The sequence below is a fragment of the Micrasema longulum genome, unplaced genomic scaffold, assembly GCF_059751315.1.
Source record: "Micrasema longulum isolate JH-2025_06_02 unplaced genomic scaffold, ASM5975131v1 h1tg000469l, whole genome shotgun sequence".
NCBI lineage: Eukaryota > Metazoa > Arthropoda > Insecta > Trichoptera > Brachycentridae > Micrasema > Micrasema longulum.
In genome coordinates, this window is record NW_028277667.1 from 1537798 (window position 1) to 1562941 (window position 25144).

The following is a 25144-nucleotide window of genomic DNA, read 5'->3' on the forward strand; positions in this document are numbered from 1 at the left end:
ACGGCAGGCAGCCTTTGCTGATACGCCTATTTCTCGTGTACTGCTTTTTGTCTGCGTTCCTCTTCCTTCAAAAAAGCAACCAAACGGTTTTTGAACTGATTGACCAAAACGGAATGGACAACTAGGCTTAGCAATTTATTCCAGTCTGAAACTACCCTGCTGGAAAGCGAAGTTTTTCTTGGGATTGACGTTGAATTGGGGACAATGGAGCTTCCAGTTAGGACCTGTAAATTTATGTTGGGATTTAATTGATACATATCATGCAGGGGGCAGCCATAGTAATTATTGAGGATCTTAAAAGTTTCTATCAAGTCCCTTCTCTTCTGCCGTTCTTGCAATGATGTAAGTCCTGGTGCTTTTAATCTACCGTTAATATGTCTTTTTCTTGTCCATTTTTGGTATATGTCCTCCATACCCCCTCATAATTTTAGATAACACCTGCTTCACCTAAATTTGTTTGGGATTAATTAAAAATGAAAAAGTTATGCTCATTTTTTATTTTTTAAATCTTTAATTGACTCCTGAAAAATTCACTTTGTAGCGCATCAGTTATTTAACCTTTTTACTATCGTTATATAATATGTCAATCGTCCATCTAATTAGCAAGACATCGCCAAAGCACAAGTTTAGAGGTAATAAGAAAATTATTATTTTACTGAGAGTACTGTATCTATTAATCTTAATAAAATCCAAAATATCTGCACAGATTTTAACATACACAAAATATTGTTGACAGTTAAATATTTAATTTTTTAAAAGTTTTATGTGATTGTGTTCTATAATATATTTTGTTACCAATTTAATAAATATTGTAAATTTGAAAAAAAAGAAATTTCATTCCTTCCTAATTCGCTGTTAATGATTTATTTATTTTACAGTTTTTGCAATATACGGAGGTTTTTTGTTTCAGGTCCTGAATAACTAGGAAGGTTCTGTTAATATGTGTTTTTTCAATGGGTTTTAAATGAATTTTAATTAGAAATTACAAAATATAATTAAAACAATCAAAATATTATGTAAATGAAACAATTTATAGGATGTTAAAATGTCTACATTTTATCCACCTGTTTGCCATTTAAGAGTATTATTATTATTTATTTATTAACAGACATGGTCCATTAAAAAAATGGTAACCACAAATCATTATAATACATACAGGCACAATTGAAATTAAATACAAATAAAAAAAATTAAAACTAGGATAAAAAAAGTGCAAAGTATGGATTGCAATTGACAGAAGCCTTTATGTCAGGGTCTAACATGTTAAAAAACTTGGGGCCTAATATTGTGAAATGCCCAGTCATGCCCAACGCATATTTAGCCGTTCTTTGACTGCCGGGTAGGTGTGGCGCTTAGAATCTAAACAAAAATGCATACTTGTGTCGTGAAAATGTGTAAAAACCTTTGGATAAACATTGTAAAAAGGATTGCATTGGTAAATATGTAAATATTTGTTCACTAGTGATTAACAAAGCTGAAAACAGTTATCATAAAAATAAAAATATTGTGTTTTGTAAACGTAAAACTATGCCTAGTGGCGCATTTGCGAGGTTCTTCAAATTACAATGATGTACTACGCTTCAATTGGAAGTTAAATATTCCATGTATAATAAGAACGTTATGATATGTGTCAATACGAGTGGATCCTTTAAGAAGTGTCCACAAACGTGAAGTACATATTTCACATTTTCATGATAATAATAATAATATTTATGGATAACTTATATAGCGCCATTTTCGTAATATAATACCTCAAGGGCGCTTTACAAAGTGATTATATAAAGATATAAATTTAATTTTAACTTTTTAATTTAAGAAAAATAATGTACTTTTTCATATTACTTTTCCACCACATGCTAAGAATTTATTCAAATGATTTAGAGAACAAGTGGGTTTTAAGTTTCTTCCGAAACATCACTTCACTCTCACAGTTTCGGATTTCTGCTGGGAGAGCATTCCATGCCGTAGGGCCTGCGACCGCAAATGCACGTTCGCCGAATTTAGTGCGCTGTTTCCGTAGAGGTATAATAACTTTTCCTTTCGACGTAGATGTAGCTGATCTAAGCGTAAGACGTCTGTCAACTAGTTCATCTGGAATGCAGAGTTCCCTTAGATATTCTGGAGCAGAGTTGTGCAGTGACTTATACATAAGCCAACAGAGTTTGTATTACACCCTCTGTGGAAAACGTAGCCAGTGGAATTCCCGAAGTAATGGAGTGATATGACTGAATTTAGCGATTCCAAAAATAAGTCTCGCTGCGGCATTTAGTACAGCCTGTAGGCGAGTCATTTTATTCATTGGTAGACCTGCGTAGATACCATTACAATAATCGACTCTAGACGACATGTAATGATGATGACATGTAATTAAAATTCAGTAAAATTGGTGACAATATTTTAATATAAGTACACTGTTTTTCAGTAAAATTTGGAAGTAATTAAGACTCTGGTAATATATATCGCGGCTGTGAGGAGATCCAGAAGCAAGGTGACCACCACTTCTCCGAACTGGTCATCCGGAACCCCCCGCATCAATGTGTGCCAATCGTACGCAGAGAGCAATAAGAATATGAATGCCCCACAGTAGGACACAAGGGTCTCCAGTGGAGTCTCCTCTGACAGTGCGTAAATAAGCCCTGCAAAAATCGTCACAGCCATTCCAGAGACAACTCTGAAAAAATATATTTTTAAAAAATAAATAAAACCAAATAAAATTTTATTATTTAAAATCATCCATTTAGAAATGCATACATTTGCGATGGGGCCCGACAATGCTCAAGTTTTGTGGTAGGAAGTGAGGGATGTACTTTGTTAGACATTTTTACTTTGTTTTTAAATTTGTTTTGCTTTTGTAAATAATACTCAAAATTTTAGGGCATGTTACACATACAGTTAATTTTAGACTGTCCGTTGTGACAGCTTTGACAAAAAATTACAATTTCAATAAAGAACATTATCATTTAGATACTTGGAAAGTTCTTAATTTAAAGTACATACATGAAATTCAAAATCTAATTAATATTTACAACCAAAATTTCTGTATTTCACATGTAGTAAAAATCATCAAGAATTTTTTTTGTTTGGATTCCAGGGCTGGTATTCCAAACGCACTTATAGCACATTTTTACTTACTAAATATATGTTATATTGCGCTATAAATGCGGTCGGAATACCAGTTCAGGTTAAATGGGGATTAAAGGCAATGAAAAAGTAGATTTAGAATAGTAGATAATTTGGCAAAAGAGGCAAGTGAAAATGGTTCCTCTACGAATAGGTAATTTGGAAAATCAGATGTATTTTGTACTTTAAAAACAGACTGATCTGGAAAAATAATTCGGAAGATTCTTAAAAAAATGTGGAGCTTATGCTAACATAGACAGCTTAAGCTTTTTTATCTTCCTGCTTGCAGAACCAACCTACCGATGGTAATGCCAGTAGGAAGAGCAATGTCTTTACTCAACCGTATCTCTTCGGATATCGACATTTTTCAGATTAGAAAAAAAAAGTTCAGAGGATAGCATTCTTTCTCTATAATTGCTGGGTATTTTTATTTTACCATCTTTGTATATTTAAATTTTAGTATTAATTTTTTCGTGTTATGTATGCATTGAAATATTTTGTAATGTACATAAACGTTTATAAAATAAATAAATTGAAATTCAAGTCGGCATCCCTCTCAAACCTCGATACCTGGCACCTTTTCATAAATTCATATACAACTTCAATCATTTGTCATTTGAGATCTGGCGATTATTCGCTCCCAAAGCCCGTCTCTTTAAAATAAAATATGTAACCTCTCAACTTGGCGAATGTGGTCAGGACATCGGTGAACCAAATCATGTATTCTTCCGATGTCCACCTGCAGTAGATGACAACAATGAGGAAGTTGTGTTTTTTTCCATATTCCTTTCTCAAAAATGTTTTTCCTCAAAAGAAAATCCAGCCTTTCTACAAACATTCGGACAAACTCAAAATATTGCTAATGAGGAAGATCAGCGGTTCTTTTTAATTGTAATTATTAATATTTTTTTTATTTGTTTATAGACTCAAACTAAGTTAAATTCTAAAATATATATTTTAATGTATCATGTTATCAGCGCTATGATTTCACAAGTTCCAGTCAGTGAGTTCTGCCGATTGGTGAGTAACGGAAGTCGGAAATCTATCACAACACTCTATCAATCGTTGATTTGGAAGAACTTGTGACGCAGTTCATTTTCATTAATTTTCATACATTTTTTTGAAACTTCGCTATACAATTAAATTCTCAATTTTTTTATATCCAATTTCCCGTAGCGCTGAACTTTCTCATTAAGGAAAAAGAAAAAAAAATAGTGATGTGAAAAGTGTTAGTAATAAAACAAGAATTGAACCATAGTGATAGGTTGCTTTATTCAAAGTTTTTTTTCACAACATCAATATTCAGAAATAACATCAATATTATACATATATTTTCTTTAAAAAATCATAAATAGCTAATTTAAAAATACTCGATCAAAAATAAATTTTTCAAAAACCTTTCTTTTTAGAAATACAGTGATTGAATAACTATAAAGTGTAGTTAACTGTGCCTTCAGAAAATTCGTGACTGAAATACATGTAGGTATCACATATGTGTTTTTCTAAAAACATTTATTTAATACATCTAGATATGAAATTGAATGGAATGTATTTATAAATAATTTAGTCCAAGAGACAATATTGTAGTTAAAGTAGCATAAAGTTAATACTGTGATAAGTCCCTTTATTTCACAAGAGAAATTAGTTCGTCTTACATGGTTGTCAAAACAGCAATGAATGCTATTTATCTTTTGTTATACAAAAAAATGCATTCTTATGATTTACCTAAATATAAATTTTTGGCCATTTCAAAGTAGTAAGAAATAATAATGCTCAGTTGTGGTAAAGCGGGGTTCAAACCTCGGACCTCTGATCCGTGGGTCCGCAACATTACCACTCGACCAAAACTCGATTTTGATCTCAGAACTGTTGTATTTACGGAGTACCGCATTTTGCAGCATTAAGACGCATCGGACCATAAGACTCGCCTCAATGTTTGGTTGAATTTTCCGAGTAAAAAAGTGCATCTTATGTTTGAAAAATAGGGTAATATGATTCTAAAAAAACCTGGAATCAGCTTGATTTTTTTATGGAGATGTAAGTAAAGGGAAAAAGTATTTTTTAACAAATATTTATAATTTTAACAATCAGTTAAGGTCATATGATGTGTTGTGTGGTTAGAAGAGTTATGTGCCATTTGTCTCCAATATATTTTTTTAAGTGTTTAAGTCCATTGTATGGTATTTTTGACTGTCCCGCGTTTAACCTTGTTTTTTTAATGTTGTAGAGTTATTGTTGTATGGTACTATATTTGTATAGGTCAGTATTTATGTCATTATCTTCTGTTTTCTATTGCAATTTTATTTACAATTTTTATCATCTCAAGTAACAATTTCTTATGTCAAACTAAAAAAAGTTATATTATAATAAAATAACAAAGTCCTGATAGATTATCATCGTTTTCATACCATAATATTAGCTATATACAAATGAAAAAAAAGCACCATTCACATTATAGTATAACCTATTCCAGCTTTTCCCAACCTTAATTCTAATCGTATGTTTTCAGGTAGGATCAAGAAAAAAATTTAAGGATTATTTTTAAATTACCGTTTGAACCTTACGATTAAAATGAGCTCACGGACCCCTCAGGATATACTGAGAAAGGCTGATATTATATCACTGCGTTCATGAAACAATTTTATCAGTATTTTAAATTGAAATCAATGCGAATATTTAAGATGGAAATACCTTTCACTTGCGTTGATAACTTTTGTCTACGTAATACTACACAGTTTTGAGTATACAAACTGATGCTAGCCTAAATACTAAATTGACATTTAGAGGTCATAACATGACAAGTCATCAATTTGATTAATGTGTATTGAGATTAAGCCACGGTTTCCTAAGAAAGAGGTGGTCGTTATTATCATGCCCGATGCGGTGGGCGTAACGGTGACCAGAGATGTCAACTTGAAGAAAGCGGTGCGCTATATAGCGGCCGTGATCACCTGATTTTATTGACTTTAAAATAAAATTGAGACGTACGGAGGCGAAAAATGGACACTAGACAAACTTAGCAGTATGAATGGGTAGATGAAGATTTGTCGGCCGCGTGGTGTAATAGTCAGTGTGTTTGTCTACCAAGCAAGAGGTCTCGGGTTCAATTCCCGACATGGTTGATATGAAATATTTATTTAAAAGGGTGTTTTCACACCAGAAGCGCAAGAATGATCATCTTATCTTCACGTAACAATTTTTTTTTATCAAGGTATGCAGCGATTGGTGTACCAATAATGCAGTGCCCTATGCACCATTAGGAGCGGAAAGGGGATAATGATGGCGATGAGATTTGGAAAAGGAGTCATTGGAAGTCAAAAACTATCATTTATAGGAAAATGAGATGTTAAGCAATCATGATACAGTATGCATTTTAAGGTTAAGGGTAAAATCAATCGGTGTTGTCATTTTTGATGATTTCGTAAAGCTACGGCGGCTGTCCTGTAAATGACGTTCTGCTCACAATCAACGCTATCTAGTAAACCTCACTCCCTGGCTGGTACAGACGTTTGATCTCATCTATCGCAAAATGACGGCACCGCGCTCTTAGGAAACCATAGCTTTTGAGTGACAACTCAACAGATTTTAAAAACAAATCCCGTTTGCTGTCATAAAAACAATACGGATGTGCATTTATTAAATTCATAGATGAACTATTAATAACATTACTGTGTTTGTGTATGTGTGCGTCACGAGGGTCTCCTACACGGGGAATAGAGGGGGTGTCTGAGGGGACAAACTAGAGGGACAGCCCTTGCCGAGAACGCCTCGAAGTTTTAAGTGACAACATGATGTGCAGAAAAAGGGTCGCACAGGACGTACCAGAGTGGCATAGGAGATGCAGAACTTTGCTGCAAGACAATCCACCTTAGAGGATTGAAACCGGAGAGAGATGCATATACAACGTACAAACATACATTTACAATAATTTTATGCCAAACCATAATACATGTTTTATTAATTTTGATAAGAAATAGTAATTATAATTTCTTTTAAATTCGATATAGGTACACCTGTACAGGATTATTATCTATAATCTAAAAATAACAATAAAATAGTAAAAGAAGTTTGTATTTTGATGAAGATGGCCGGTTTTGGAAATAAATGACTCGCTTTTTGTGTGGACAAATGATATTTAAAAAATGGAGGGAACGAGTCTAGTTCTTGTTGACCGCCTGCAGTATTCTGAGGATGTAGATAAACAGGTTGATGATGTCCATATACAGGTTGATGGTGGCGAGGATGTACTCCTCGGGAGACAGGTTGGTCATCATCATCTGGGTGTCGTATATGATGAAGAGGCTGAAGACCAGGGCGCCCCCGATGGAGATCAGCAGCTCGAACACGCTGTTCTGGAAGAACATCCCGATGATCGAGCCGACGATCAGCACGCACAGTCCGGCGAAGAGGCTGAGAGAAAAAATAATAATTGAATAACAAAAACAAACCATCGCGCCATTTCTTCGTAAGGGTAGGTAAAGGCGATAGAACGCCATATCACCTCGCTTCTTCTACATTTACGATTGATCAGATTTTTCACATGCTTATTTATTTTGTTGGATTTGGTCTTCTCGGTCTTCCTCGATTTCTGCGTTTATATCCATCAACATCAGATGAGCCATTCTTTCGCAGTCCATTCACTCTACTAATGCAGAATTCCTTGCTTGATTTTGTCAATATAGCCTACCTCAGATTTACATAATGCACGGATCTTAATATTTGTGCAACTATCGTACATAGTTATTTTTTATTTATTCATACAGATACATAATATATGTACAGTAAACACCCCTATAACGTACACTCGTATAAGGTTTGCTTTTCACGTCAGTTTTTTCCTATAACGGTGGTCCCCTGTATATCATAGTAGGTTCGTGTCCCTTGACCTTGATAGACGCGTTCAGCGGAACTAACTTTGATGACTCATCGCCACACCCCTGCTCTGTCCCAGGGATATTCACATGGTACAGTAGGTAAATATGAGGGCATTGAATTCAAAAAAGAAATGACATTGAATTCAAAAAACTTTCTTTTATGGCACGGCCATTTTGAAAATTTAAATCTCAAGCCTGTCACTGGTCGAATAAAATGGCTGGTGGATATTGCTATGTTTACTTCCAAACACTATTTTCAAACCATCAGAAGTATGATTTTAAACTACATTTGCAACTCAACTCAGGATTTTTATACAAATAAAGTTGATAAACTACAGAATGACATCATAACCAAAAAAATATTTTACATAAAAAGGAGGTTGCTATCTTTGCTCCCAATGCCATCATATGTTCTATTTGGAATAAATTATAATCAAGTAAATCGACGCACATTTTTTAAAAATGAAAACATGTAAAAATGTGTCCTATAATTTATTAGCTGTGTGTGCCATTGTTTGACAAATATTTCGTCAGCATCACTTTATTTGACGAGCGAGCTATTATTATTATTAGTACTAACTAGCACCAACTAGGTATCAACTTCTTGAAGTGGTCGTAAACTGTGATATAAAAAATGCATATTTTTTGCAAAGAAAAAATCAACTGCCTGATTATGACCCTAGTGCTGCACTATGACAGTTTTGGGGTGTGCTCAAACTTACTCACTTTCAAGTACGTAAGGTAAATACCACTGGCGGCTCCTGACCGAAAGCATTGGCAGTGCATTTCTTTACATTTTGTCAACTTGTACATTAAGTTTAATAATATTATAACAATATGACGTGATAAACTGTCTGCCCGCGCATCGGAACCAGGAACGCTGAATTTGCCTAACATTATACACACGTTATAGGATACTAAATCAACTAAATTCGTACTAATATCATGTCATTACGCATGTTCAAAGTGACATTGCAAACGAACTTCAAATCTGCGCATGCGTTGGCAATGCCCGGAGTATGTATATTATCTTCTCCCTCTAACGCACGATTCACCGGTATAAACCGTTGTCTATCTCGCTCAAATGACGATCTTAGGAGATATGACATATTTCATAGAAATTCAGTGTAAAGAATTGTGCAAAACAGAACATGAACGGGGACGATTGCGCATGCGTAGACAAGATGAGAAAATCGTCCACTAGAGTCGATCTCGCTAGATCTTTTGGCGCTATTATTGAATATTATGATGTTTACGAGTATAATATTGCAACGAATCCCTGTTTCTTTGTACCTATAACATATTTTTACTATTAAAAAAATGACTAATTTATTTCCACATATTTTTACTTGGCAGTGCACTGCACTTATGCACATACTAAGGAACCGCCTCTAGTAAATACATACTTTTTATTTTACAGTTAACATTACACTGAGGCATTCGGACCCGGTCAAACGTTTGTGCGGTAGATGTCATAAGCATTATCTCTCGATGTAGATAATACATATTAACAAAAAACAATGTCGAAAATCAACAGTCGCGTTGAACTACCTGCCCGCAAGTTTCGAGAAGATTACGTCATCCCGTGTGAGTCAAGTCCCCTATAAAGTTCTCCCCGATAACGTGGTACCTATCACAACATTATAGGGGGATTTACTGTATTATTAAAAAATATATATACATATATAAACGCATCCCTAACACTATGAGGCCAAGAGCCCTGTGTTGAGTTGGGATACAACATAATGGAAAGTGGAAGCATGCATATTATTAAACAATAGCAAAAATTTAAATTAAAAATTGTTACATGTATCGATAGTCAGATGGCAGAAGGGACCATCTATAATTTTCCAAAATAATCAGAAGAGCTGAAATAAGACTCAATTTTAAGACTTTGATCCATAAACTAACAATTTTAAATGTTTTTATTTCAATAATTACCATTTTAAATTAGGCTGTTTGTTTATTTTATTTTTATGTATTTATGTGTATTTACTGAAATATTTATTAAAACTCGACAACTAAAAATCCAAAAAAATTACAGATGGTTCCTTCTGCCATCTGACAACCGGTATTTCAATAAACATCTGAACAACACGCTTAATAGTATATAAATCTTTGCAATATCTCGCAGCAGTCTTCTGCAATTTTTACTTCCCTTAGACAAAATCCAAACTTGTACACTTCTCCAGAAAATGGCTTTCGTTTCGGAGAACTTAATATGTTCACCCGGGACATTCGGAACACTCTTGGGGCCACAAAAGAGAAATTTCTCTGAGCAAAAGTCGTATGTGTTTTTGGTATTAAATAATACCATACATTCGCCTGAGAGATTGCATTTCAACAGCATTCATACTTACGATGTTTTTAACAAAAAAAAATCAGTAATCATCATCTGAATCTTCATCCGAATCATTGGAAGATTGAGACATCTTAATTCTGGTTATATAAAATGCAGTTAGGACAAGGTCTAGCATCAAAGTGGTTACAGCTTGAACAAATTCCTCGGCGTTTACTCCCAATACTAGCAAGCGCCACTGGTATATGGTGAGGATGGAGAAAATACACGACCCACAGTACGACACCACCGTCTCAAATGGAGTCTTAAATGGAACCTCTTCTGCTAGCGAGTATATAAGAGCAATGAAAATTGTGGCACTCATTCCATAGATAACTCTGTAAATAAATTGTTCATTTACTTAGGGAAATTAGTTTTAAGTAAAAAAAAAAAAACACTAACCTACTTCTACGTTTAAATTAATTACAAACATTGACATCGACCGGAATTTTAGCAATGTTAAGAAAGAATCCAATATTTAATTTACAGTTTGGAAACAACCCAATGTTTAATGAACAATTTAGCAATGTTTGGAAACAATCCGATATTTTATTTACAACCGAGCGATGTTTAGAAACAACCCAATATTTATTTGACAAATTAGCAATGTTTGGAAACAAGCTAATATTTAACTGACAATTTAGCAATGTTTGGAAGAATCCAATATATAATTTACAGTTTAGAAATGTTTGGAAACAACCCGATGTTTAATGAACAATTTAGCAATGTTTGGGAACAACCAGATATTTTATTTACAACCGAGCGATGTTTGGAAACAACCCAATATTTAATTGACAAATTGGCAATGTTTGGAAACAACCCGATATTTAATTAACAATTTAGCAATGTTAAGAAACAACCTTATATTTAATTTACAGCCAAGCAATGTTTGGATACAACCCGACATTTAATTAACAATTTAGCAATGTTTGGAAAATAACCCAATATTTAATTTGCAGTTTAGATATCTTCTTCAGCCTTATTCTCTCCACAGCTGAATAGAGGCCTCTTCCAAACGTCTCCATTCCTTCCTATCACACGCTTTCATCATCCATGTTTAGATATAATCTGATATAAATTGAATTATTAATTTAGCAGCTTTTGAGAACAATCCATTATTACATTTTCAATTCAGAGTATTTGTTAATATTATCACTATTTATTTTCGGTTTATACTTTAAAATTTAACTGTTTAAATTTGTTATATTAACTTGGGAAACATTAAAATCGTCATATGCCTTTAAATTACAATGTGAAAATAGTAACTGTGACAACCTCGGGGTGAGCAAAATTACAATTTGAATTTTGAATTTTACTGTTTTTTTTTTATTATGTTGGCTAAATTAATGTTATTCTTATTGTGACACATTCAACTTTTAAAAAAAAAATTAAAACATGTCAAAAAAAATTGTAATAGTTATATTATCATAATGATATCTCATACAAATTTGATGCTACCCGTCTTTGTCCTGGTATTGGATTTGCTTTTGTTGTTTCTTTAAGAGTCATTTTATTGTTTTTTTTATACAATTATATATATATTTAGTAACTTTAATTAATAATATACATTAAATTTGAGTCATTTTTCAGTTCACAATAAATTTAAGAATCATTTTGACAGTTTTGAAACGACACAAAACTTTCAAAATGGAACATTATTATTTAAGGTTTAGTAAAATAGGTACTTACTCAATGGAAAACTCATTTAAATGTTTTTTTATTTTTAAATAAGCCAGTACTGTAGTTTCAAATGTTTAAAAATATGTTATATTAAAAATAAAATATCGAGAGCGTTTATCATTGGAAAACTAACTAGGTAGAAAATACATTTTTGTGTTAAATATATTAAAGAGACATCGGTATAATAAAAAAAATAATAGAAAAAATAATAGAGAAGTAAAATTTATCTCAAAAACTCAAGAAGGCTAAAGTTTTGTAATTTTGAAATTACGCCGCCAACAGCGTCACGAGTTCGTGTCGGAGAGTTTATCCGACTTTTAAAAAGAGAACCCCTTTAAAATACGCTACCCCGTAATATGTCGCAACAAATAATTAATTGGCTATTCTAAAATACGTGTTCACCCGAACCTGTGACGTTTCAAACTATGTAGTTAATTTTTGATAAAAATGTTTTTAATTTTTCCATACATTTTTGAGAAACTTCACCGTACAATTAAATGCTGTAATTTTTACCGGGTGTAAGAAATCATTTTTTGTATCCAATTTCAAGTAGCACTAAACATTCTTATGCTCGTATGCAGAGACAAACCTTAAGGTGAGGAGAGTACATTCCATTGTCGTCACCTTGGGGTTATTCTCTGCATATAAAATTAGAATGTACTTTCCTCACCTTAAGTTTTGTCTCTGCATACGGGTATTAGAGTATTTTTTTAATACAAAGGGTCAATACAAAGCAAGATGGACAAGATGAACTTCGGATATGGAAGATACATATATTAAACGTGTTGTCCAGAAGCTTATTAAAGTTTGTCTTTGTGTAATCATTTTTATCTGTAGTATTCTTTAATAATATGTATGCTTTCATTCTATTGTGTTGAATCCCAACTCAACACAGGGCTCTTGGCCTCATAGAGTTAGGGATACGTTGTTTTTTTATATATTTTAAATATGTATCTTTATATGAATAAAAAAATATAGAGTACTTACAAGGAGTGCATGGAAGAGAAGTCCCTCTTGGTGTTGAAGGTGAAGATGGTTATGCCGGCCACAACGGCGAGGGTGAGGAACAGAGCCTGGATCACAATGGCCTGGTTGTAGAACGACACCAGCACACCCACCGTGTACGCTTGGACAACGGTCTGAAATTTTTTTTTAAATATAAAAAAATTATCAAGAGTTTACGAGTTTTATAAATACATAATATGAGTTTCACTTAAATTTTAAGTAAAATTAAATTCAACAATGTTTGATTATGTCCAAATGCTTGCAGACTGGCTGGATTTCCTCCCTAGGGAGTTGTTCATATTTAAATTTATATTATTTAAGTCAACAGATGGAAGAGTTGAGGAAATGTGGAAGTTCAAACATGGGCAGAATGGTGAATGTTACACAGTGTGTAAAGTGGCCATTAAACCAGCCAATAACAGGTCATAAGCCCTGTAAATGCCTAGACTTCCATATTCCCTTCTCAAAATTTTTTCCCTCTCTGTTGAAATAAATTTAAAAATTCAATTCAATATTGCATACAATCACTTCTGTAAAACGCCCTTGAGGCATTATATGATGAAAGTGTAGCTATATAAGTTATCCATAAAAATAAAAATACAGTCGAACTTGGTTATTATGAGGAAGATCAGACTGACTGAATTAGCTTGTTATAAGCATTACTCGTTATACCAGAGACATGTTTTATTTTAATCCAATCGCCATTGCACATTGTCACTAAGTAAAACTGTCAAGGAAAATAATAATAATTGCTCACGATTACAAACATACCAGTTTCTAAATTTCCTCTTATTAATAGACATGTGTGAAATTCAAGGGTTGGTTTTAATCACCCACTCATAATGTTTATTATGCATTGACCACAGAACATTGAAAAAACTGAAAAACATTGTTAAAACCCCCGAAACAAGGGTATCATTCATAAACTATGATAATGTGGATGTTTAAACAGAATGGGCAGAATGGTGAATGGTACACAATGTGTAAAGTGGCTATTTAAACCAGCCAATGACAGGTCACAAGCCCTATAAATGCCTAGACTTTCATATTCCCTTCTCAAAAATGTTTTCTCTGTTTGTTGCAAAAAAATTTAGAAAATTTTCTTTCAAATGATGTACCTTTACTATTTTTTTATACTTTTGGTGCATGTTTTTAAATTTGGAAAAGAAACGGACACAACTTAAGCTAACACCTAATACATACAGAGAACTTAATGAATATGTAAAGAAATTTCCTTACGAATGCAGCGAGAAGCATGAAGTTAGCGGGACTGTCTCGCCGCTTGACGAACAGGGCGATCAGAATCACGATGCTCATTATGAAGGCTACCATCACCATCCAGTCACTGAAACAAAAATTAAATGCAATTCAGAAATACATGGGTACCCCGCAATGCGCTGTGATGCCTGAGACAAATCTGGCATCTACTTGAAGGATTTTTTTCAATCTCTCTTTAATCCGTGGCTCATGTCTGAGGATGGGGATGACGCCTGACTCCAGGTACGGCTCGTCTGTGGACAGTCTCCCTTCGTCTGGAACGGTCTTGTGCTCTTCTATAAGCATTCTTCGGTGATAATTCCGATGATTCAGTGACTAGGACGCTCCATCTTGTCGGTTGACGTCCACGCGAACATGTCCCTTCAACACTTCCCAGGAGAATAGTTTTCTCCAAACTATCAGAATTCTCCCTGGAAATATGTCCAAAGAACTGCAGGATTCTTTTCTCGCACATGGATGTTAGTATTTCTCCTATGTCCAGTTCCCGGAGCATAGATGCATTCGTACGTCTGGCCATCCACGGAATCCGCAGCATTCGCCGCCAACACCACATTTTGAAAGCTTTGATTTTTTTTTTAAATTAAGGATTGCAAACATTCAATGAGATGCAGGACTTGTAGAGGGAGGCCAGGAGAGAGAATAACAAGTCAGATAAAATGAGATATTGGTGTTATCGGGTGCAGTAAGGTCAATTTATGTTCTGCTAAAAACAGCCAGGCCTCTTTCATACAAAAAACTGTAATAATTACCTTCTGAAAAAGTGTTGATCACAAAAACGGCATTTCTTAATTTTCAGAAAACACCCACAACACTAGAAAAATCTAACGTCATAGATGCTGATGGGAAGATCAATGCCTCCAGAAATCTAATTTTAATAAATAAATTAAAATGGATAAATATACAGGTGTTTTTTAAACCCTGTCACATACGAAACCACGATGATCAGTATGGGCAATAAGACATATTAGCATATTTAAAAAATATTTAGAACAAAGAAAATTTTCAAAAATAAAATATTTTAAAAAACCAATGGTTGCTTACTTCTGCAGGGGAGAAGTGAGGGGAGCGCGGCGCAGTGCCAGACTCCCCCCTCCCCTTCCTCGTTTCTCCCCTGCAGAAGTAAGCAACCATTTGCTTTTTTTAATATTTTATTTTTTTAAATTTTTTTTGTTCTAAAAAATTATTTTAATATGCTAATATGTCTTCTTGCTCATACTGATCATCGTGATTTTGGATGTGACAGGGTTTAATGAACACCCTATATATAAGTATTTTAATCTTATAAATTCATTTATTTGAAAATACCTATAGTAAAAATAAACATGTTTTAATACCGAATGTCACCTCATACATTAAAAATTTGAATGAGGTGTCATTAAATATTAGATCTGGCTGCTGTTTTATGCGAAATACATGGTTTAGGTTGTGTGGTCAGCCAGATAAAAAAATTACCAAAATTCCTCTAACACTCAATAAAATTCTTTTTAAAGTTATTATAACAAATTAACTAAGCGATTCTTTACAATTAAGTACCCTAATATAAATATAAAATAATATATGTGTTCAATAGATAATGACACAACATACGTCAGTGTTTTACTAGGGCTGTTTTCTAAAAAAAAAAAAACAAATGTATGCATTATTTATAATTTGACAAAGTAAAGAACAGTCCAACTATTGTGTAGATTTGATTATTCGTTAATTTCACAAATGTGCTATTGTCTCAGTTTCACTTTTTTATGGCTGGCTTTCTGCATACACATTCAAATAATACAATTAATATGCGGAGAAAGAAAATATGATAGAAACAGAAATATAGAAAATAAACAAACAAATAAACCATTTCCCCATTTCTAGGGGTAACCTCGCTTCCTCTACATTCATACAACTTCTCATGCACGCACGCCGATTATTCTGACTTTCGACATGTCCATCTTCAAGTATTTGTCAGATTTGATCGTGCCTCGTTTTCCGCATTCATCAACATTCGGGTAGCAAATATTTTTAGTGGTTCTTTCGAGATGTCCAAATTAACGCACAACTCCTTTCTTGATGTCGTTGATAATTCTTATCGCCATACAAAATGCACCGATGTCGACATTTTTGCACCTTTCGTCATATACAAGACAATTGACAGTTAAATAACCCATTTTTGCTCAGCCTTCAATTCTTTCATACAGTTATCGATATATACGTTGAACAGCCATGGTGTCATCATACATTCCTGTGTGACTTCTTAAGGAATGTTAAATCACGATGTGTATGATCCATTTATCCAAATACATGCTGTGTTGTCCTACAGAGATGCGATAGCCCGAATCAGATTGCCGTTCATTCTGTCATGCAAATGTAAACTTGACTAAAATATAAATAGAAAGAGTGAAATGGTAATAGTTGAATGACATTCAGTGATTGCATAAAATAAAACAATTTATTTCCGAAGAAGTCAAGATTGTGGTTTGTGTTAACAAGGCGGATGATTCTTGGTGCAGGGGAGTGAAAACTGTAATTAGCTCTATGGTTCCTGTTTGAAAACGTTGGTTCTGACTATGTTTTTGTAAATAAATGTTTAATGCAAGTAAGTACTCACTTTTCGTGGATGAAGAGTTTGATGGGCTCAACAGCCATACAGGTGGCTCCGACAAGGACCGTAGTCAGCAGCTGTATAGTGAGTAGGGAATACACCTTCCTGATGAAGCCCAGTCTTATTTCTATGCTCGCATTCAGCACGTTATTCTTGAACGCAAAATCATCCTAAAGCCAGACACAAAGTTGCTATTATTTTTTATGTAACACACCAGCATCGTTTCCCTGCCCGGATTTATTAATTACATAGTACATAAATTATGTCGCATATACCAAATCATCAAAAGTACAAGTCCTATCTTGACTCGGGACACATACACTCAAAAGGCACATCAGGCGATGTACAGTAGCGGTCACAGAAATCGCATGGGATTCAAAATTTTATATACCTGTAACTGGCAGTGGCAAACGGTGTTTTTTTACAGGTAAGCTACAAAAAGTGTTCATAAATTTGTACCTACATAATATATACAATAAGTAATATATAAATAGCTATTTTTCTGTGGTTCTGTGCGATACAACATCTCTCATCTATGAAATCAACTCAAACAACAATTATTATTAACTTTGCGATATATTATATGTAACTATATTCTCCATCATTTTAGTACAAAATCATACAAAATTTTATAAAACAAAAACCCACGATGAATTCAGCAGATATTTCCCATTACGATTGAAATGTCAACATTGTGCACTAGCCGATTTATTAAAAAACGGCCACTTAAAGTGCCACATGTCTTGCGATATGACTGCTCGAACTGTATCATCTCAAAGAAAAATAGTCCTAAGGAAACAATGTTCGAAATACTGTTTTCCAAATCGAGAATCTTCAAACAATATGTATCCACAGCTTACTTTAGGAGGAAATAGCCGCAACTGGTTTTAAGATGTTGAAAAATATTCGACGAACGTGCATTTGCAGTCGCAGGCCCTACGGCATGGAATGCTCTCCCAGCAGAAGTCCGAAACTGTGAGAGTGTAGTGATGTTTCGGAAGAAACTTAAAACCCACTTGTTCTCTAAATCATTTGAATAAATTCTTAGCATGTGGTGAAAAAGTAATATGAAAAAGTACATTATTTTTCTTAAATTAAAAAGTTAAAATTAAATTTATATCTTTATATAATCACTTTGTAAAGCGCCCTTGAGGTATTATATTACGAAAATAGCGCTATATAAGTTATCCATAATAATTATTATTATTATACTTTTTTTGTGAAGAAATAAGCTGGAATAATTGGCTAGTTTCTTGACCCACTACTGGCACTGGGCACGATTATTGACATTTTTCTTTTTTAGAGGAAAATACAAACAGAGACAATGATTCATAAGAAATGACAATTACATATTTGTTTGATTTTCTATAAATAAAGTTACATATAAAACATTATTATGGATAGTCAAATATAATGCATAATCGCTTATTGAACGATACGCCCCTGGTAACTAGGAGGTATAATTTAAAATATGAAATTCTTTATTAATTTACATAGATAGGGGTAACGGGTAACATTTTACTTGGTTGTAATTTGGATTTTGTTTGCACTGTTAATGTATACCAGAGTTTGTAAAAAATGTATCATTTTTGATTTAAATTATTCATTGACAATTCTTGATGGAATAACTTAATAACTTATATTTACATATAAGTTACTTATTTTTCCGCCCAATTAGCGCTTTCACACTCTAATGGGCATCTTCAGACTGGTCCAGTCAGACCAGTCAAAAAAAATTCAATTTGGGCAATAGAAATCTAAAAGATGCACCTAAATCTGGACGGCCTTCATAATTTTGTGAGGGCATATTAAAATCCCTGGTCGAACAGATCTTCGATCAACCATAGGAATTATCATAGACAGTCAAATCCTCATGGTCAACTGTGCAGTTAAATTTACAACGCATAAGCAAAACTAAGAGAATGGTAATTTGTGTGAAAACCCTATTATACTAACCTAACCTAACCATGTCACCAGAAGTCAAAATCTGCTATTCATAACTTCTAGCAGCAACTTTTGTTTTTTTGCCCCAATGTCCGGAATGTGTAGATTAGTCAATTCGTCATACAACTTGGAATCTTTTGGGATAGATCTTTCGGCTTGTCGTAGATCACTTCGCCATTAACACAGTGTAGGATGATTTTTTATTTTTTTTTAAGCCAATCAACGGGCTTAAGTAAGCCCTAATAGATTGGCATTAATGAGTAATACTTAATTTAAACATTCTTAAAATCTACTTAAATTAACAAAGTGTATAATTAACAAAAGGTATGTATATAGCATAATCTAGGCGGAAATGGCAAGTGTAACATCGCGAGTCAGGAGAGACAACACTGCTTGCTTCTTAAATGCCTGCCCTTGCTGTAGAAACACATCGACAGTACCGTTTAGTGAGATTTCGTTCACTGTTCTGAGGATCCTGAGAAAAAAATCCAATGTTAGTTTTATAATTTCTCACAGCAAAGACTGGATTGGTACGCAAGTTAAGGCGAGGTACATTAAGGTTTATCTGAGCGAGGATATCATGGGCATCCATACAGTTCGATATTAATTTGTGCAAGAATATCAAACCAGCCAAAATCCTTCTGAATTGGCGTGTGTTAGCTCAAAGTCTTATATACTTATCGTGTTTATAAATATGTTGTATGTTTTATTGCCCTTGTTTGTCTTTGCTACATAGTTTTATGTTATTTTTGTTTAGTTTCTTGTACACATGTTTCTTGTTGTAATTGGCTTAGCCCGTATATGCAATAAATAAATATGTGTTCAATAATAAATAGCACTCACCTCGATACCCCTTTTGCCTCCCTGTTCACAATCTTCCTCCAACAGAAGGAATGGAGTTGACGACCCCATGATGACAACGTTCGGGAATAAGTATTTATCACTTTAATTTCCTAAACAATCAAACAAAATATTTTATTAGTATATACAATGAAGACTATTTTATGCATTTATTTTATTTATTTAGTAAAAGAAAAAAGTATACATATTTCTTATAATGTTATATTCAATTAAATTCCTTGAAAACATTAGGAAGTTTTTAAAAAATATTTTTTTTATTTAATATAATATAAAGTTACAGCATGTTAATGAAAAGAAATACATAATAAAGCAAAAAAGTACAGAAACAAAAAAACGAAACGGAATACCACACCAAAAAAGAAGCAACCTCTTGTGCTTGCTGTGGGATTACAATATCAATAATTGAATTACAAAATACACATACAGGTGTTCTTTAAACCCTGTTACATCCGAAACTACAATGATCAGAATGGTCAAGAAGACATGTATTAGCATATTTAAAAAAATATTTAGAACAAAGAAAATTAAAAAAAACAAATGGTTGTTTACTTCTGCAGGGGAGAAGTGAGGGGAGCCCGGCGCAGTATCAGACTCCCCCCTCCTCGTTTCTTTCCTGCAGAAGTAAGCAACCATTTGCTTTTTTTGATATTTTATTTTTTTAAATTTTATTCGTTCTAAAAAGTTATTTTAATATGCCAATATGTCTTCTTGCTCATACTGATCATCGCGATTTCGGATGTGACAGGGTTTAATGAACACCCTGTATATTTCAAAAAATAAATGAAGGTATGTAAAACATTTTTTTATAAATAAGTGCATATACATATGCATGCAAATGAGCATGCGTGTATAATTATACACGCACACTCACTCACACGCACATACAAATTCACCCACATACATAATATAAGATGGTGAAGAAAATTATAAAATAAGGTTTTCAAGTTACTTAACAAAAGAACTTCAAGTACTGTAGAAAAAAAAAATTGAAAGAAAGAAAAAAAACATATTTCCTTAATTTTAAAATAAACAACTTAAATATGATTTAAATGCTAATGTTAAGTTAGGGAAACGATTCGGAAATTCAACTGTAGGTAATAAATAATATATTTTTTTAATGATTTACTATTTAAGGGTCAGATGTAAGAAATATTGCTGACGATTGAACTGTTCATTCTATACGGATAGTAAGGTAAATATCTAATTAAAATCTCAAATTGAAATTTTTAAAATCCCATACGAAATAAATAAAGGTTTAATTATTTTTTTATTTTTATTAAATGACAATTTTTCTAAACATTTATCTAATTCCTTACCATCAAACATTAAACCTGCATTCTACACAACTAATAATATGGGAACATTGTTCAAAAATCACAAATACAAAGTCCATAAATATAATAAATTAAGGAGTTATTTCAGAAACACCTAACTTTAAAAAATCATAGCGCTGATAGTACGATATATAAAAATGAAATATTAAAAAAAAAATGGCTTAGTTTAATATTCTATTAACAAATAAAAAAAGAAAAAAAGACACTGAACTTTCTCATTATTATGCGTTGGGCATGAGTTAGGTGTCAACATTTTTTAGGGCTCAGGGCATGTCTATGTGTATTAATAAGACAATGGTTTATTAATATCGGTACCACGTCTGCCTCGTAGTGCAAAGTAGGCAAGTAGTCTCGGGTTCGATTCCCGACATGGTTGATATGAAATATTTATATGGAAGGGCGTTTTTACACTAGAATATTTCATAGTCCCTGGACTGGTACCCGGGCCCCGATGACAATGGGAAGTTAACATTTATCTTCAATTTTATCTACACAGTAAAATTAAGTTTTCTGTATGAAAAGCAGAGAATATGCACACGTTTTTTTTTTTAAACATGTTCAATTTCAGGTTAGCGGCGAAGATACTTGAAATTTTCATACAAATATGCACATTTTCGGACATAAATTTAAATTTTACTTTATAGACAGTCGATGATAACTCTATATATAAAGTTTATATTTGAAGCACTAACTTTGTGGTTATTCATTATAATAAAATAAATAAAACAACTTTTTTTTTAACCACTAATTTTTATTTTTCACCGACCGGTTTCAAAGCAAACAAGCTTCTTTGTCAAGGTTTACGTAACTAATGAATCGATTCCTTTTTATTTTATTTCTATTATGTTCACTAAATACTGACAACTCTATTTACTTCCCATTGTAATCTGGGCATTGAAGCGCAAGACTGATTATCTTACCTTCAGGTAACAATAATGATTAACACACTTCAGGCGGGAAAGGTATTGCGCCTGCGGACCGCTGGCGATGGGCGAAAATAAAGGTCCCGCGCAAATTTCTTTAATTTATTTGAAATCGCTATATCTTCGAAAATGATAAAAATATTTCAATAAAAAATTCTACATACTAACTCAGCATATTCAAGCTATAAAATTGCAAACCAAAACCTATTATTATTTGTAATTCAACATAATTATGGTTCAATTTTTTAAGTAAAACTTGATTTCTATTTTATAACATTACATATTTCGTATTTTCTTTTATATTTTGTATAAAAAAAGGAGATTTGCATTGCTATTTGAAAATTATGTACATATAGTAAAGACCTTACCAGAGATATTGGTTTATAATATTCATATAAAAACATGGGATAATTCCTCCTTTTTTGCCTTTGAAATGAGGCCGGGGCAAAGGGTATTTCTACCCTTCCCGCCGTTAAGCATCAATCCACTGCACGGGCAGAAATACCTTTCCCGCCCGAAGTGTGTTAAGATACGCTGACCATTAAACCACCAGGTCAACACTGTTCTTGCATCGAGACAACACTATTGCGTTGGCAAGAAAGTCCATACTTTTTGCCAGAATCGTGGAAAAGCGGGAGTGCTGTCAAGTTGCGGAAGGTGTTGACCTCGCTAGTTCATGACATTGGTCGTAGGGAGTAAGAAAGATTATGCATGCCGCGGATTGGAGATGCTTACTGGATGTTGAAAATTGAGAGACACTTCCTCTTGTTAGTAGACATGTTTATAATTAAAGGGTTAGGTTTTAACTGATCTGGATTAGAACTCATTTGAAATCACCCACTTGTAGTGTTTATTGTGTATTGAAATAAGCATAGAACATTTTAAATAGTCTTAAAAAAACCCCGTAAAAACCCCCGAAACAAGCATGTCATTCATAAACTACAAAAGCAGCTGTAAATTGTAACAATGTGCCGGACCGGCACTTACTAAGCTCACAAAACTTGGATTTTTTAAAAACCATGGGTGTTCATTTTTCAATATTGTCGGTGAAAAATCCAATTAGGTACCTAAAAACTTACATAGCTATCATAAACATAATCCGATCCCAACGCCCGGCGGTATTTATCCTTTACGTTAGCTGACCGTTTGGATTTTATTACTTGGGTTCTTATTTCGAAAATGATGTTTTTAACAGTTGAAGATTTTTTGTGTAATTTTTAACAGTATTTTTGTTCTGTATGTCCGAGAAGTAGCTCGTTATAATAGTGAATAATTGTATGGAGAAAACCATGAACTAAAATGTCAACTAATGTTTCCTCGTTACATCCGAGATCTCGCTATTTCCGTGATCGTTAAAACCGAGTTTGACTGTATATGTGTATATATATGTGCATATATGTGTATGTATATGTATCAAAATGTGTACATGAGTAAGTTTATATTTTATTAGTCTGTGCTTTATATTAACTAGTAAACTATTATTATGTATTAAAATGTAATTGCCTAGCTTGGACCGGGGTATGTACCCTTTTTAGCTGGGAAAAGTGAACATAAAATTGTATTTATAAAATGTATGAATTATAAATAATCATTTACACTAGGGGTAAGATCACAATCTGTGATTGAAATTGGAGATCGGTTTAAAAGGTGTTGTCGCTGTCAATGCCTTAATTTCGCTTACATTTTTTTACTTGGCAGTTTTTTGCCCATACTGGCCATTTGCTATAAACCCAATGAGATGTATTAATTTAGTGATAACACATTCATTATCCATTTGAAAATGTCAAACAATTCGATCCGTGCAAGCGGTGGAAAGAAGAAAATGGATGTTCCTACAAATTGTATTAATCGGAGTCTGCCATTTTTTATTATAATCGACACATCGTTATTTAATAATGATGAAAAACAATTGGGTAAGAGAAAAACAATAGCTTGACTCATTGAGTAAATATCACGAAACGTCATGAAAAATGACAATGTCGCAAATTTTTATTTACAAGGTTGATCTAAATAAGTTTTTAGTATATTTTCTCAAGATATTCGAGATGACAGTTCGCTTGGATTTTTAATAGCTGTAGAGATAAGAATATCACTTAAATTTTTGACCTACAAGCAAGACGCTGGCAAAATCGAGCAAAAATACTATTGGCATTTTTTCCGTGTTTACATTACTTTCTACTTAGTGATATAATATGATTTTACCTTTTTATTGACGATTAAATAAACGTTAACGTTCAAATAATGAAAAATGCATTAATTTACGAATGGTTTATTATAATATTACCTTATAACACGAAAAATCCAACAGTATTATCACTAGAAAGTAGAGAAAAACCGCGAGCCTGGTAAACAGCTGTATCTTTTTCCAGATTTTTTCGTTTTTGACAAGACAAATCATTTTACCACAGACAATTTTTCTTCAAGAATTTCTACTAAATTGAACCACAAACAAAAGTTTTCATAATTCTTCTTCTTCATTGTTTTATGGCTTTTCAAATCCCTACTTGGTTCTTCTAGAACTAGACAGAATCAAGTTTGATAAGTTTTCTTTTTTTTTTCCTATTCCGAATATAAAAAAGTTTTGTTTTATTTTTTTCAGTTTTGAATAGCACGCATAATTCGAAAAAAATCATTTACACATAAAAGCTAGATTACAATACGTACTGCAGCTACAGAGTGCATTAATAATTAAAATTCATTCAACTATTCATTCAACTATTCAACTATTCATGAAATTTCAGTATAGGAAATTTGATATGTATATATAGAAGCTAGTTTAAAGAACGAAATACATGAATAAATACAATTAATGATTTTGATAAATTTGCAAATAAATATGCAACATACAACGAGCAGAATAGTAAGTTTATGGCAAAAATAATAAATTTTTGAAAGTAAGCCTGTTTTAATTTCCAAAGGATGGCTATTGCAAGTAGTTTCATGTCCAGTATACTCTGCCTGTGGTTACTGTCAACATGTTGCTTACAGCTGGGGCTGCAAAGCTGGTTACTGATTTATTTCTGGTAGATGTAGATGCTTGTTCTTACTAAAGGTTGGTTTCTATTGTTTCATCAGCTTAATGTCCATTTTATTATTTTTTTGTTTTTTTTTAAGATCTCTCTTTATAAAATAAAAAAAAATTGTACCGACTAGGCGATTTAGTAGATTTTTTTTTCATACACATAAGTCTTCAAAAAAAAAAA

General features: G+C 33.0%; 1 protein-coding gene across 1 annotated transcript; it reads right to left on the minus strand.

Moving 5' to 3' along the window:
* Positions 1-4367: 4367 nt before the first annotated feature.
* On the minus strand, positions 4368-24308 carry LOC148281383 (protein lifeguard 4-like). The gene is made up of 6 exons (XM_088226881.1): positions 24226-24308; positions 19667-19776; positions 16886-17049; positions 14257-14362; positions 13000-13151; positions 4368-7530 (listed from the first exon to the last, which is right to left on the minus strand). The coding sequence occupies exons 2-6, from the start codon at positions 19733-19735 to the stop codon at positions 7278-7280; spliced, it is 744 nt and encodes a 247-aa protein (XP_088083007.1). The 5' UTR covers positions 19736-19776; positions 24226-24308; the 3' UTR covers positions 4368-7277.
* Positions 24309-25144: the final 836 nt, after the last annotated feature.